Here is a 16738-nt window from a genome sequence, read left to right on the forward strand (position 1 = left end):
AAAAGATCCCTATACATGCACACAAAATAATGTAAATCTGAGATTAAAATAGAGTATTTAACATTTAGATTTGTGGAGTTAGATTTAAAAATCCTAATTTTAAAAAGCCAACCCAAAAATGCTGTTTTACTACTTCTAGATAAAACTACCTTTTTTTCCCCTCCCATCTTTTAATCTTTAATAGTCCCTCCTCCAGGTACATGAGAAATACACAATTTGAGGCTGATGACAACAGAACTCAAAAAGATCGCATTTAATCCTTCTCACCCCATTTTTAATGACTCGCAGCATGCAATTGTGAATGGGTATAGCCAGACTACTGGCTGTCATGGTAATAAACTTCATTAAGAACTAGAAAATCTTTTTGAGTTCATGCAGCCCTCAGAACTGGTCAAAAAGATTCCTCTCAACTCTTCAAGGAAAAAAGTTTCCTCAAAAGATTTGTGAAGTTCAGGACAGATTTATTTATTTATTTTTGCCCACAATAGGCAGGAAGTAGGCAGCTCAGGACCCTCTGGACCTACATGGACACATCCCAGACACTGCATAATCTGTACGTGGGTCCTCTTAATTTCTCTCAATCTTCCTCTCCTGCGTTTCTAATTCCTCCACCTCTTCGGTGTGATTTTCTGAGGGAAAGGGGAAATAGTTTCAGCTTTATACTGATGTAGGATAGATGAAGCAGGGGGGAAAATTTCAGAATCTTAGTATTTTCACAGGATGAGAAAAACATTTCCCACCCAGCTCTAGCAGCTAGGAAAGTATCTTTCCCATTTTGCAGGAGTATATCATGCAGTCTGTTCTTCACATTATCTCCTCCAACTACTGTTGCTCTCATATAGAATATCAGAGGAAAAATGGAAACAGATGGCCTGTTAGCTTTTTAGGGTAAAAGACAAGCGTTGTGTGGGTCACCAGTCTAAAAACCACAGCTTGGAAGCCTTTAATCTATCTATTTTAGGTAACTCTATGATGACCACTTTGACAGTACCTTAAAAGCAAAGATACTATTGTAGGGTGGGAACACGCAGATCTTTATTTTATATGTATTTTAAGAATACAAATACTCTCTAATCTGACAAAAAACAATCCAGTCCTTCAAAACCTCCTTCCTAGCCACCTCCCTGATTCTGGGAAAATGCTAACAAAAACTTCTTAAAAACATCAGAAAATTGGAAAAGAAGCACTGGTTCAGGGATAAATATCAATACTGAAGACTAGAAAGTAGACTGGCTTTCTGTCTTCCAACAGGACGTCTGAGTCATAACTGCAGGTCAGTGCCAGAATGGTCCATAACTTGGTAGGTAACAGGTAATACCTCATTTTCCTAAGGATCCCTGTCTTGGTTGACTGACCCTAAGGCAAATCACCAAAGAAACAGAACAAGCAGAAGAGAGTCTTATGGAAAGCCCCACCTTCCTGCCCATCGGTATTAGCAGAAAGCATTTAAAAATCAAAAAATTGTCTTTTGTAGGTCACATTTCTAACTACGCAAGTGATCATGAAGACAGGCAGACAGCCATTTCCACAGATCAGTCGCAGCACCGCCTCTCTTCAGTTTTGCACAGTGCAACCGGTTGTGGATTTTGAGACAGGGAAGGATTCCATGAGTCATCTCTTGCTGTCACTCCATGCTGTGGTTACACAGAAGAATAATGCAGTGCGTTTGGACCACATTGATTCTTGACAAATCACAGATGTTGTTTTGACTTCATGAGATCCTAAGTCTGGGCAGCAGATAGCCCTTTTGCAGTGGAGTGGATATTTGTCCTTAAGAAGTCTCAAAAGTTAGGAGAAGCTGGTGCTGGTGCTGCCTGTCTCTGAGGAAGTTCCACCAAATAGGGTTTACTTCACCAGCAAGTGGTTTCCCCATGTACAAGGCTGTTCTGGTGACGTATGGCAGGAGACTCGAGAGTCACATAGACTCTGACAGAGCCATGGTCTTAAACTGTTGTTTATTCTTATGACTGCAAAGCTCTCTATATAATGACCACTGAAAAAAATGATGGAGGAGAATGGAAATCTCTTGTCTTTGCCCAGCTGGCTGCTGCTTAGAAGTGCTTTCTGTTAAGAAGCTACACTCCTGTAGATTAATATTGCAGTTATTAAAAAACTTGAGGCATGTATATGTTTCCATATCGGCTTCTTCAATTTTCACTTATACACAAACCTGAGTACAAATTCAGTCACCTCCTAAATCCAATATAAGCTATCATCAGGTTAAGCAGGCTGGGGAGGAGTGGAAAAGTACATGATGCCTGGAGAACCTGGGAAGTTAGTAACAACATAACATTTCTCTGTTTCTTTACTTTGAGCCTAGGCTCGACTTGCTGAAAAGCAATCCATCCAAAAACATACCTATAAACTCTTCTAGATAGAAGTCTTCACATTTGATGGCAGTAACTGACTCCACTCTTAACAGCTTCAACAGAAGCCAAAAGTTGAACAACCACAACTTCATCTTGCCCGTTCAAATGAGCTGCAGTACAGGGTGGCAAAGTTTGGCCAGAAGAATGCTTTGAATCTGCAGATGCTAGAACGCCACCATGAAGAGGCAAACCATTTTAATGGCACGCTACATTTGTCAGCAAGGAAATGGGATTGCTGCTGCCTTAGACATACATCTTCTGGGACTAATAGTGGCTTTCAGCATGTGGCAACAGTAGTGCTCAACTCAGCAGGAAAACAGGCCATTACAAGGCAATCAGCAACTCTGCCGTGCTGTTTGAGGAGCTGGCAGGGAGGTGGCGTTGGGAAAAAAAAAAATAAAATGAAAACAGTAAAATCTCAACATTACAGTTGCTGCTCACTCAATAGAAACGCAGAGAGCAGGAAAGCTCTGACCTGAGTTGCCCAGCAGAGCTCTCCACGATTCAACTCCCAGCTTCTCCTCTTGGCTCTGGGGCAGAAAAGGAGCACTTGAGTGAGGCTGCAGTGCCACCATGGACACAGAGGTATCTTGGACATGAACGCTGTTTCCAGTGGGAGAGAAGTGAGAGACAAAAAACACCCAGTTGTGCCAACCCTATCACCAAGTGTCACTCAGAGATACCACCCCTGCACCCAAAACTCAAAAAAAAGGAAACAACACATACAGACCTCTTGTGACCACACCATCATCCTCCTTTGCAGGGGGATTGCAGGATACAGTGCGACTACAGCTTAAAAATACATACATCAGTTCACAATGATTTACTAATCAAATCTTCACTTTGAAGGGAGAGAAGAAAAGAACAATAACTCACTGGAGATGTTGTTAATCGAAGGATGGCTCCATTTTTTATTTCATTACGATTCTGAAAGAGAAAAATCCAAAACGTTTTATTTAAGACTCACATAAAAAAATGGAACATGCGTTGATCAGAATGCCACACTAAACCAGCAACAGTACTTTCCCCTGTGCGCATGCAAAAGCTTCCCTCTCTTATACATAAGCTAACATCTATACAGTATTTTCCCCACAAATGCATACTAACATTAGCTTCAAGAAATAGGTGGCTGTTCACATGATATTTGACAAATCTGAACCCTTTCAAGAATGACTTCATGTTTTTCAGCTTCCACTGGCAACTTCTAAATATTTCTTTGAAATATACTGTCCATGGTGTCTGGCTCTGGGATTGTGCTACATAGTTGAGGAGTTCGTAAGTTTGCTGAAACCTGTCATTAAACATCTGCAGGATTTAAAATTTATCCCACTGGCTCTCCATTTTCTATAACAAGAACATGCTGACTTAAACCACTGGAACCAACCCGCTGAGCTCTGCCACCACGACTTTGCATTCTCCCTCAAAGTGAAAAAAAAAGAAAAAAAAAAAAAAAAAAGGGCATTGCTGTTAGCGGTAAGCAAAGTTCAATCATACCGTAAGTCATTCTCCTTCCCCGGCTGGCAGAAAGAGGCGGCATTAAGCAGTTTCTTTTGGTTAAGCTCACATAACGTGTCCAATTAAACTAAAGCTATGGGTAGATGAAAAAGCTGCCATGGCGTAAGCTATGCTGTACGCTTACAGTATCCTCACAACTTTGTGGTCAATGCTCATGTGCATGGTCTTCCCCTGCGGTAAGTGTAGGGGAGCCCGCCTCTATTTCAACAAGCTTCCTCCTCTTCACCAGAGGTTAAGAGAATATGGTACCTACCCACAATGAACATACTAACAGGTACTGACTGTACACAGGGCAATGCACAGTCACAACTTCAAGGTTCAATAGCTTGTTCATAGGCCGTTACCCTCATTCATCAATGGAATCAGAGGAATCCTCATCAGTTTGAGAGGTAAGAGATAATTTTGTTCTAAAGACCACACTGCAGGCCTTCTGTAGACTGGTGTTTATCCAAAAAAAATGGAGGTGTACTTCTTCTCAAGCAATTTTTCCCAAATTCATTTAATCCTTCTTGCTTCCATTCTGATACATCTCAAATCCAAAAATGCTAAAAACAGTATAAATCTTCCCTGAAACCAGGTCAAGTAGTCCCAAAATAAAACTCTAGTACATTGTCTCTTTATTGATACCCAAGTCCTCTGCGGGATTGGTTCTAGCTATATGCAAGATCATCCTCCACCCACAAACATTTCTTCACTTTAACTGAAATAATTGAAGTGCCAGACATCACAGGGGGTACAAGGGAGAAGCTTTTTTACAGCATCTTTGCTTACATATGCACATAACTCATCTCAGCCCTTAGCAGTCTTCTCCTGCCAGAACAGCCCCAGGGAGGCCAGCCAGGCTCTACTTAAGAGAGGAGCAAAAAAGGGTGAGCAGCTAAGTACAGGGTGACTTCCCACAGCACTAACAAAGCGCCACAGTTTCTCCTCCCGTAGCAAAACAGCACCAGACCCAGCTGTGTCTCATCACATCTAAACAATCTGTATGAAGTGGGAATAGTGCATTTGTGTGGTTTAATCTAAATCGGTGTTGAAACAAACTCACTTTGCAAACAGTTGTGGTGGCTTAAACTGTTACCACCTCCTGGATCTGTGGAACTGAATAAAAGTAATTGCTTTAGGACAGACAGTCAGCATTAGGTTAAATCTGCCTCCATCGACAGCTTAGGCTAAGGCAAGGACCTCTGCTGCATCAGGCCAGAGAACACGCATGCACACAGGGCTCCATCAGTTTTACTTGGCATGTAGCAAAACCCAGCATGCAGCAATATTAAAAACAGTTCGGGAATCAGACAACACTTAAACAACTTAAACCGAACCAATCACATTCACAAGTGAAAGTTCACTGATATCAAAATATTGGAGCTAAGTAAATAGACTGTTCTTAAACATAAGAGCACCCACACAGGCGTATTTTTTTTCCAGCAGCATAACTTTAGGCTCAAACTTTCTCACATTTCCTGCTCTAATTAACACGAACTATCAAATCAGATGTACAAATTAGTTCGTGGTTTAACAAGTTAAGTCACTTCATCTGTGCCACCATAAGCATCTCTGCAAACACTCTAGTCTATTGCAAACGTGAGGTACCAGGTTTTGCGTGGGAAGGCTACACCACGGTCTTCAGAAGGTCCAAGGAGTTTGTTGAACAGCGGAGCACTAGCGCACGGTGGGGTGCATCCCTCACCGCCCTCCTGCCTGCGTGCACCAGCTCTGACACTGGACAGACCTGTTTGAGGGTCTAATCTCACTAACCTGGCTGAAAGCAGCCCGGGCAGGAAAAAGAGGAGTTTTCTGTCAGGTTACTAAACAGACACAAGCTCTGCAAGGGTTGAGCACCAGTGCTAACCCAGGAAAGATGGCAGAATCACATCTTTGGGAGCAGGGAAGGAATAGGGGTAAAGAGACAGGGGAAGCATGAGGAGGAATCATATCTTCCCTTTCTGGGAGCAGCAAGCTGTCAACCACAGCCCAAATTACAGTATTTCGCAGTTGCTTCAGGCTGAAACGATGCTCCCCAGTTTGTTCAACTACGGTAGTATTGTCACAAGCTGAAACCTCAACCCATAAAAAGTTTGGCTTAACCTGGTATACTCTCTACAGTGTCATGCATGCAGGTTAAAAAATAAACCTTTAATTACATAGGGACACATTGCATAGATTGAATCTACAACCAATCTACCAAGTGAAAAATACCTTGTTAAAAATACACTATTTCTCTATAGTCAGAGGAATTTAAAAACAAGTGGAAAACGGAAAGCTGACAACCTGGTTGAAGTTCAGATACCACATATAGATAAACAAGAGAAGTACTATTCTCCAGGGTGACCGTATGTCAGCAGGTTATATATAAAATAGCACAGGAAAAAGAACACACAGAGTACATAAAAGCATCACTGGAAGTTTCATTTAGGGTCTTTCTGTTTACTTATCAAGCCGAGTCTGAAACACCACAGCTTTCAGACTCAAAGTTGTGATGCCTGTCAGAGCCCACAGCACACGAAGCACAAAGACCTTTCTCTCATCATGCCTGGCTCAGAGCAAAGTGCATACGCCTGCCCTATCATGTAAGTTCAATCACTGCTGTCACAAGAGATAGAGACCTCATCTTCAACTCCTGATGTAGACAAAGGCTTAAGGAAAACTGTCCATGCCTTCTCTCTGAAAATATTCAAAGCATCAAGTCTCTAACGCAGCAGGCTAGCCAAAGCTTGAAAAGGGTTAGCTGTTCCCCAAGCAAAAATCCAATTTTGTTTATCCATTCTAAATAATGACTTAAGTGCCTACCAAGAAGCAGCATGTAAGCATACCATTAAGCCAAGAGGATTTCCTACATTAACTGTGTGATGCAGTAGTTGGCATGCCAGTTAACTTCAATTGCAACATTTACACACAGTTAATCTGCTTAGTATTAGGGACAGCATCCTGTGGATTTCTTTTCCAGGATAACAGAACGTCATTCCAACACAGCAGTCTGGCTTTGGCAATCATACTCATAAGCACCACTGCTATTCACGACAGTGTACACCACCATCAAAACCCTCTTCCGAGACATTTCTGATTGTTTCTCAAGTGTGCGTCAGGTTTGTAGATATTGTTCGTGCTGTTGATCTGTGTTAGGGAAGCTTATTCCTGGGCAGAGAGGGAAGCAGTGAATCAGCACTATCCAAAATACCCCTACAAAAAACCTCCGTAACAAGAAAACAGAGTTGTTATAAATGTTACCTGGGACTAAGAAAGCAACTATATTATGAATACAAACAGGCCCCATTTACAATATTATATCTAGCAAGAGTCTACGTTCACTAGATTATTTTATTCTAATTGAGTAGGCAGTATTTGCAAGCATCATGCTGCTGCACGACACTTTCCAAGCCGAGTTTTCAATCAGACCAGTACTAACATGAAAACACATAAAGAACAAAACACAGCAGGAAGTAGAGGACACCTGGAGAGTTCGCCTTGTGTTCACGTCTTAGGGCCCTCTGACTTCCAACTCCAACAGCTGGAGCAACCCCAACCTACATTATCTGCCACCAGATTCTGTTCCTTCTCAAAGCTCTGCCTTTAACTTTGCCCAAAACACATGCAGGAGACTTGCATCTAAAAAGCAGGCCTCAAGCATTAACAGAGTCCACCAAACCATGGAGAGGGATGAAGGTATGTGAATTCACTTTCAAAAAATCCTATCAAAACAGTCAAGCCACTTATTCAGAAGTTTGCTGGAGATACACTTTGGAAAACTTATAAAGCAAAATTAAAGTTTATTTTGCCATGTATTTGTCTTATCATTTTAATAATCTGTTATACCCAGCAAAATGCCTCAAGATCCAGCTCACTGTAACTGGTTGGAATGGAATGTTTTCTTAACATATTTGAGGAAGACCTACAAGCATTGGTTCCCATGGTTATAGCTCGCTCAGCACTATTCTTTAACTTTGACCAAACAGCTTCCTTCAGACTTCTCTAACTGGGCTAAAGAATAACAGCAAAGAAATCTAAAATTCTTCAAGTGTTCATATCATTATGTAATAGATTGTTCCCTGTTTCCGTACTACTATTATTTTATTACACCTTTCTCCAAATTGCACAAAACCAAACAATTATGGCTATGAAATATATTTTAACCATTAATCCATAACATTTTCACAAGGATGAGTTTGGACAAGTAGTAAACAAGCACTAAATGATACATAATGGAGTTCATTTCTAAGTCAACAACTCGGGAAAGAGAAGCAAAGTCCTTGCTGGCAGATCTCCTTTAAAGCACTGATTCAATGTGCTACAGCAGCCAGTAAATATTGGGCACCATCAGAAGTGACACTGTGAACTAGACAGAGGGCATCATTTTGCCATGACAGAAGAACTTCAGGGACCCGTATGCAGGGCACTGTGTGCAGTGCTGATCTTCACATAGAATCATAGAATGGTTTGGGTTGGAAGGGACCTTAAAGATCATCTAGTTCCAACCCCTCTGCCATGGGCAGGGACGCCTCCCGCTAGACCAGGTTGCTCAAAGCCCCGTCCAGCCTGGCCTTGAACACTTCCAGGGATGGGGCATCCACAGCTTCTCTGGGCAACTTGTTCCAGTGCCTCACCACCCTCACAGGAAAGAATTTCTTCTAACATCTCATCTAAATCTACCCTCTTCCAGTTTAAAACCATCAGCCTTCGTCCTATCGCTATACTCCCTGATAAAGAGTCCCTCCCCATCTATTCTGTAGTCCCCTTTAAGTACTGGAAGGCCGCTATAAGGTCTCCCCGGAGCCTTCTCTTCTCCAGACTGAACAATCCCAGCTCTCTCAGCCTGTCTTCATAGGAGAGGTGCTCCAGCCCTGTAATAATCTTCGTGGCCCTCATCTCTTAAGGAGGACACAATAGCGTCACGGAAAATGCAGAGAAAGGCAAGCGAAATGCTCAATGGGATTGGGCAGCTGCCTCACAAGGCAAGGTCTCCTCAGTCTGGAGGGACAAAGGCCAGATGACGGGAAAGTGGTGAACAAATTGAATGCAGAACTGTCATTATTAAATCCTGCAGTATGAGAACTAGGAGGTAACTTGATGAAAGCAGTAAGGGATCAGTTTAAAGTAGATGAAGTGTTGTAGCTTGGGCCGGGTTGGCCAATGACAAGATGACAGATGCTCTCCCCTACCTCTCACTCCAAGGAGAGGAAGAGAGATAAAGAGAGTTACGAGTTTAGAAAAAAAAATAAACTACTTTAATGAAATATTAATAATAACATAAAAAAGGAAATAATGAAGTAGATACAATATAAATAAATCTATGCAAAACCAGATCAAGTTCCCAGGAAGATGTCACTGTCAGGCACTGGGGAAGTTCCAGACTGGACTCAGTGACAAATGGGAACTGGAATACACTGACCAGGATCAAAAGGCAGATGAGCTGACGGGGTCCTCCTTAGGCATCAGTCATCAAAGAAAGAGAGCCACTGAAGAAGAGCCCTCAGAGAAGAACCCACGGGAGAGGAGCCAACCTGACCCCTCTGCTCCCTCAGCTGTTACACTGAGCATGGCAGATGGGATGGAACACCTGATCGGTCAGTTGGGGTCCCCTGACCTGCCCACTCCTCCCCACAGGTGCAGCCCCTCCATGGGGTAAACAGCCCAGTCAGGGACCCTGGCTGCCACAGCAACAAGGGTGAGCAAGAGCCTCTCGCTGAACAGAAAGTTGGCTCTGCTCTACCCCAAACCAGGACATGAAGAATGTACCTCCTCATTCAGCAAGCAGTGAACTTCTTGAGCTTGCTGTCACAAGTGGCCGTGAAAGCAAGCAGTATCACTAGGTTCAAGAAGAGGTGAAAGAATTTCAAGGCCCTTATATGGATACTAAATGGACTAAGCGTAGAGGTAGCCTCCAACACCCATAGTACAACAAATGCGAATGCTGAGGAAGCAGGAAGGGAGTGAAAGTCATCATCAAATTATGACCCTGAATGGCATTTGCTACTGTTACAGCTGGACATAGACTATGAGGACAGATATTCATCTGACTTGGTAGGAAATAATGCTTAAGTTCATTTTTAGTCACCAAAAACTTTAGTAAGATGAGAATTAAAAGACAGAGGTAATTATCAACATTGTACTACTTCATATGACAGGACTGTATTGTTTTAGAAGAAATACTGAGGCAATTAATCTTGTGATAAAATTCCTTTTCTAGGAAGCTGCTGGAGACAGAATTTCTTTTAGTTTTTCATGTGAGAATTTGATGACAGCATTTTTCTTAAGAAATTAAGTGTTGGTAGTCCAGCCGAAGTTTCTAAAAAGAGGAAGTTTTCTGCATGCTGTTTATGTACCCCTATTCAAGGATATCAGAAGCTGGTAAATAAATCAAGTTACACCAGTGGTGCAGTTTCAGGGTATACCTAATCCACAGCAACTCTACAGCCCACTGGAGGCACAATTCTGCACATATCCTTCCAGCATGCGGGCTCCCAACACTTTCCTTACATTGGATCTACCAACATGCAGCAACACAGTCAACCACCTAACCTTAAAAAAGTTACTTCTTCCTCTTCCCTTCATTCGCAAGAAGTAAGGGGGGGAATAATCCAGTTTTCTTCTATCAGATTGGTGACTTGAACCAACTCACCTTCCAGCAGTACAATCCCTAGGATGTTGGAGAAGTGAAGGGAATGAAGGAAGAAAGGGGAAAAAGAAAGCTCAACGGCCTTTTTTCCCCAACAATCAGCTTGAATGCCACTGAAATCACATCCTAGGAAAAAGTCCGTGCTTAGCATGATTTACTCATCTTCAGGTGGAGTGATCTACACGGACAACACTATCAGGTACCACTTGCTCTGCAGAGACGCAGTGGTATTACACTGTGCGCAGACATCCTTCTGACACATTACACACAAGTTATTTTTAACCTGGATCAGTTCCCCAATTTAAGCAACTGCACAGACAGTTGTACCAGTAACACGGAAGGGGTGGGCAGATAACAAGCAGCCCCACCGTCCTCTGGTAAGTTGGAACATAAGAGCTGCACCCTGCAAAATAAACACCAGGAAATGACAGATGTAGCTGGGCTCATACTATTGTTGGTGAGATCATGTGGGGAAATCAGAACAGGGAACTGTTATGGACACCAAAAAAACCCCAAACAAATAAGGATTGTGAAATGGAAGTCAGTTCTTCGATGCAGTTCACCCAACACATTCACCCACAGCACCACTGAGGGGTCGGTGCACGAGCAGTAGCTCTACAAGCAGATGCTGCTACTAAGAAAAATAGCTGAAGACCCCAGCCAAGACCATGGTTCACAGCCACTTTTGCCAAATCAAAGCACAGCTTGCTACCATAAAGTTGAGTCTTGCTTTTCAGTCTCTTGATCATTCCTACTACCATTTTTGTGTGGTATAAATAGCTGTGTAACTACTTGATGAGTCAAACAAGGGAACTAAACCAGCTGATAATTTTATCATTTTGGGTTTTGCCCAGTTTGTAAGGGAAAAGATAGGAATAAGCACCATAGTATAAACAGGAAAGAAAGCCAGCTCGTTTTGCAAGCACCATGTTTGGAACCACACAGAGACTTGTTCAAAGGGAAGCTTGGAGGTGCTTGTGCTTCTCTAACATGTACATCCTATGCCTACTCCCTTGCTTGAGCCCTTCCTCTCGGACACAGAGATACTGTAGGTAAACTATCCCTTCTCCATTTGTGACTACAGCCAGAATTTGCCACAAGTTCATTCCAGGTCAGCCTAAGCCAGTTCCACAAGCAACTGAGGGACATAACATCTCACATCTGTTAAAAAAAGCAAAGTTTAATCCTTCTTCTTACCCTTCCTTTAACCTCTTTCTTCTCTGCGGCCCATTCCTGGACATGATTCAAGGGTCCCGCCCTACTCTTACATCAGATCAAGTAGACTTTTTATTCAGCAGATTTAATGAATTAAAGTGGCACAGAATGATCCCCTTTGCCACCATCTCCAAAAATTGTCAAAAAAATGCTGTAGCCAGCAGAAATGAAGTGGCAGGATCTCATGGGGAAGGGGAAAAGAAATCAGAACTGTCCCCTTTCAGAAGTGAGCTGTGATGTCTGTTCACCACACCCTGTAAAACTACCCATCTATCTAAACAGGTTGTTCTTTAAGTATGAAGATGATTTAAAGAGCATTTTTCTGTCAGCCAGATCTTAAATGGCACTGTTTGCTATCAGCTGAACCCAGTCAGTCATACCGTGCCTGTGGGATACCATACCTATCTTCAAGTGCTGTAACAAAGATAGACCTTTTCAGAGCCCTTCCTCTCTAGTGATTACTTGTGAGGCAAAATTACAAATGAAAAATCAAGAAAATAAATACCTATACAGCTTTTTTTGAAAACACTTGATCCATCTCATCAGCCTTGATGTGGAAATAAAGAACTAAGTAGAAGATACTGTCATACCAAATATTTAAAAAGGAGGCATGCAGAACAATTAAGCTGTTCGTGCTGGGACCAGAAAGTATAACAGGTTGACAGAACATAATTATTTTCTTTAGAAAATTTTGCATAAACCTGAAGTCCTTCAAAATGAGTCCTAAACACTAGGACTAATTTGTTAAGAGAAGGATGACCACTGTTCTTGAAATCAGCCTGAGGGAAGCACAATTGAAAGGGATTTAGTGTACAGATACTCAAATTTTACTTCTGTTCACTGGAGAAATATACGAGCGTCTGCTAGTTTTTACTGGAGACCACAGGGCAGTGTTAGTAGCATCCATTAAGTTGGCAGGAGCACGACCACTTGACTCCACATGCTGCCCTTGTTAGGAATTTCTGTAGGGCTGTGCAGATGCCCCAAAACAGTAAGAAATTTGTGAATACGAGGGAAATACCACATGTCCCATTAGTGGGAGAGAAGAGGGAAAGTCAGGCGTAGTTTGGTCCAGGTCAAATCTGGATTGAAATCTGCCATTTATGGAGCATTATTAACAAATGTGTTATCAAGAGTAATGCAAAATGAGAGGAAGAGATCACGTAATACATTTCTCCAGTTCCCAGCCTCCATGCTACTTCCCATTCTCTGCTGCTTATGAGTACCAGGTCCTTCAGTGAATCAGAAACCTTCATTATTGAGAATGTTTACTTCCAACTCACTGAAGTTCAATTAATCAGTGAAGACAGATGAATACTAAAAACGTGTAAGAAAAAAAAAGAAAAAAATACCTCCAAAATGCCCCAACCCTACAAGTGTCTCATTTCTTGTCCTGTCATTTGCATACAGTCCCACGCAGGGAGCCTGCAACAGCACGGTGGAATTTCGCATGAATATACAATTACAGGTTGTATTCAGCACAAAATAGGTCACAAGCAAAGGCACCTTTGAGAAAGAACAAACACCAGGGACTTTACCCAGGTTCCCAGCTCAGGGAAAGCGGGGGGGTAGAAAGACGTCCCATCTGCAAACACAGCAAAGAGCTGAGTAACGACAACGGAAGCACGGTGGGGGCTGCTCCCTTTGCAAAATAGCACAAAAGTCTCTTGAAATTAATGGAGGGAACTCAGCGTCCCTCCACTTCATGCAATAACACGTTAAGAATGAAAGGGAAATGTGGGAGTCGGGAATGAAGGAGAAAAACACAGGGAGCCTTCACAGGCATCAGATGTAAAAAACTGAACACAATGAAATTGTGACTAAATAAAAATGGGCTGCAGTCAATAAACAGATGAATGAAATGTCCCTCTATTTAAAAGATAACAAAAAAAATGGCACCAGTATCATCACTGTGTGCTGAACACAGCTCGGCGCTGGCTCACAAAGCCCATTAGCAAAAGCGAGCTAGCCTTTTATTCCTGATAGTTGCTCTGGTGCAGGTTTAAGAGCCTTCTGCCCCTAGCAGTGAAGCCAGCTAGAACACTGTTCTTCCACAGCCCCACACTCCTGCAAGGCCCTCGTTGATAAACATTTTGGTTTATCACACCTTCAGATGTGACCAAACAACCATTTTTGAGGCTGCACTGTCACCTGAGCAGCTGCAACGATCCAGCTCCTTCACCATCTTTTTGTTTTTAGAGACCGAGTTTGAGCTAATAATGATCCCTCCCAGACCCAGAGCCCACAGTGGGCAGTGCAGATGCACAAATGGATCTAGAGGAGCCGGGCCAAGTCTGCAAGGCCAAGAGTGAGCAACAATAAGGAACCAGGCATTCCCACCAACATGCTGCATCAGCCACTCAGGTGCATGTCCCTGGATTCCTAGTACTGCCAGCAGAGGAACGCAGTGGACAGATACCCAAGCTGCGGTTTTCAGCCCAGGAACACACATAGCACACAAAATTCTACGGCCATTTTCCGTTCTAAACCTGAGCTTGTCTAGGCTATGATGTTCCTGAGTTATTACGCCTGATGTCTGTGAGCATCTATTCAAGTACAACCTGGAAAGACTGAGGGAAAGGTGACTTTTTTATTCTCTGTTACATAGCATCTAGCACAATGAGATCCAGATTCAGAAGTCAGGCCTTTAGATGTTTGACCTACCAAAGAAATGGCCCTCCACGATAAGTAAACTCTTTAAGAAACCCCACACCTATTAATGTAATTAAAAATCAAATACATCCTGATCAAAACACCAGCTAGGCTTGAGCTTAGGCACTATGCCCGTGCTTGGTTTTCTTGTTCACATAACCTCTTATTTTATTTCTCCTGTTTTTTAAAAAAATTACTAAAATACATAATTAATAATTTCCACTGCACTTTCAGGGGCACAGATATAGCCAAACCAGAACCCCAGAGGCAGAAATCCAAACTGCATCTGCTGTGATAAGCCCTATCTTTAGTATGAACCCTGGCTTACTCAATATTTGTTAAAAGATCACCCTTATACTGTCTGAAGGAGTTATTGCTACTCCTATAAAGGCATTTTTTGCAAAGAAGCAAGAAAAAAAAAAAGTAAGAGACAGAACTGCTTGGGCGTTGTTTTTATTTGTGTATGGTATAATCAGGAAATATAGGTCAGCTACAAAAGATAAAAAGTTCTGCATATGACAACCAAAACACAGATGCGCTGTTTGCCACCTAAAAACAAAAATATAATTGTAAGCCATGTGTTGACAGTCCCACATTTGTAACATTTTCACTTCAAAGTTTCTTGTTACTTTGTACGAGAATTCATTAATTGCTTTTCTTTATGGTAACTTTAAACACGGTGATATTTTAAAAAGGCATCTCTACCTGGAAGGCCATAAATCAGCAGTCACCCAGGCTCTGCAGAAACATGACCTATACATAATGCATACGTACAGCCATACAATTCATCTTCAAGAGCACTGAAAAATATTTACTTATTAGAAGATGTCACTGTCACAAAAGAGCTCTGCTCATGCCCTACTAAGAGGCAGCGATGTGGACTTTAACAATTAGTGTTGTAGCTTCATTGAAGAGCGTGTGTTTGTCCTCATGCCTGGTGTTTTTCATGTTTTAATTCAGAAAGCAACAGTATCCTACTGCATTCAAATGAGGGAAAGTATGTAGAAGGGGTGATGGCCTATATAAGCCTCTCTTTATTGCCACTATCCAATAAGCAGTGACAAACAGTGAACAATATCTAATAAAAGTCACAGTCATCTGAGTAATACTAGTGGCATTTAGAGCTCTTCTCTCTTTTTTATGTGACTCAGAGTCAGACACTCTGCATATTTTCAGTAGGGAATAAACAAACTCAAAGTCCTCTCCGCAGTACAATCCAAAATGTTCTAGAAGACCATCATTTTCCACCCTTATTGCAAGTTAAAGCCAGCCAAAAGCCATCAGACTTCCTTTTATGCGGAAGAGAAAACACTTCTCTTCTCCAAAGCTGCAGGATCCTAACCACCAAAGGTGGAGGCAAAGCCCGGAAGATTCCTCCAATTGTATTAGTACAAATTCCTTCAACAAGCTCAAGTATTCACTCAATCCTGGCTTCTTGAAAAAATATTCACTGTACAATCAGAGTTTAAATGCCAACAGGCGAGTTCAATTGTGTCTGGCTTATTGGAAAATGTTGTACTGCAATTCAGGGCAATTAGCAAAACAGTCTCACTATTTAATTTGGGTGGAGGCAAAACACAGCAGCCAATAATTACTTCAACAGTTTTCCTTGTGGTGGTCTTTGAAGTGTATGTCAATTGAAACTTGAAAAGAATGGAGAAAAAACACACAAGCGAAAAAAGGGGGATCCCACAACAAACTGTGACACATTGAAAAGGTTGTCTGGGGTGACAAAACAGTTAAATGAAAAACGGAAACTGGTCTGCTATTAAAAAAAAAGCATCACTATCTTATGAGCAACTGCTCTAGCTGTCTTGCTAAATTTAGTCTTTCTAAATACTCAACTGTGCACAAGTTGCCTTTATTTCTTGAGTGGGGGTAAGAATTACCGCAAGAGAAAAGTTTGTCTCTCAGCTGCATTTAGCAGATCCTAAACAACTGTAAAATGCAAAACAAAACCAAAAGGCCCTTCTGCTTAAGAGTAAACCAAACTAAACTGATAGCAAGGTAAGCAAGAGCCATCTATGTCCATGCAGCTGAGCTCAGTCTATTTAGCTCAAAATCCACTGAGGGTAGGCAATCTGCATGCAGACTTAAGCAGGTTTTGAATAGTGTTCTTTTCCCATTGCTTAGAAATTCTACCTCTGCAGCACTGCTGTGTACACTCTTCCAAAGAATCTTTTTTTTTTTTTTTTGCGCAATTTCTGTAATTTCAGCAATTCTATCAGTAATACTTGGAATGAACGTACTACTTGGTCTCATTCAGATGAGCATGTCCCATTCATTTAGACCAGACATTCCATTTTTATTACAGCTACAGCCATTCCATTACTCTGTGCTGAAATCATTGCATCACTTGCATGAATCACCTATTGCC

At 41.9% G+C, this 16738-nt stretch overlaps 1 protein-coding gene across 6 annotated transcripts in view; it reads right to left on the bottom strand.

Annotated features, from left to right (window-relative positions):
• Positions 1-16738, bottom strand: part of ELMO1 (engulfment and cell motility 1) — a 311635-nt gene that overhangs the window by 230798 nt on the left and 64099 nt on the right. For all 6 annotated transcript variants that reach the window (XM_054193522.1, XM_054193524.1, XM_054193523.1 and 3 more), the window contains one exon: positions 3246-3296. In XM_054193522.1, the coding sequence (XP_054049497.1) occupies positions 3246-3296 (51 nt within the window). The remainder of the gene's footprint in view (positions 1-3245; positions 3297-16738) is intronic.

This window comes from Rissa tridactyla, chromosome 2 (assembly GCF_028500815.1).
Source record: "Rissa tridactyla isolate bRisTri1 chromosome 2, bRisTri1.patW.cur.20221130, whole genome shotgun sequence".
Classification (NCBI taxonomy): Eukaryota; Metazoa; Chordata; class Aves; order Charadriiformes; family Laridae; genus Rissa; species Rissa tridactyla.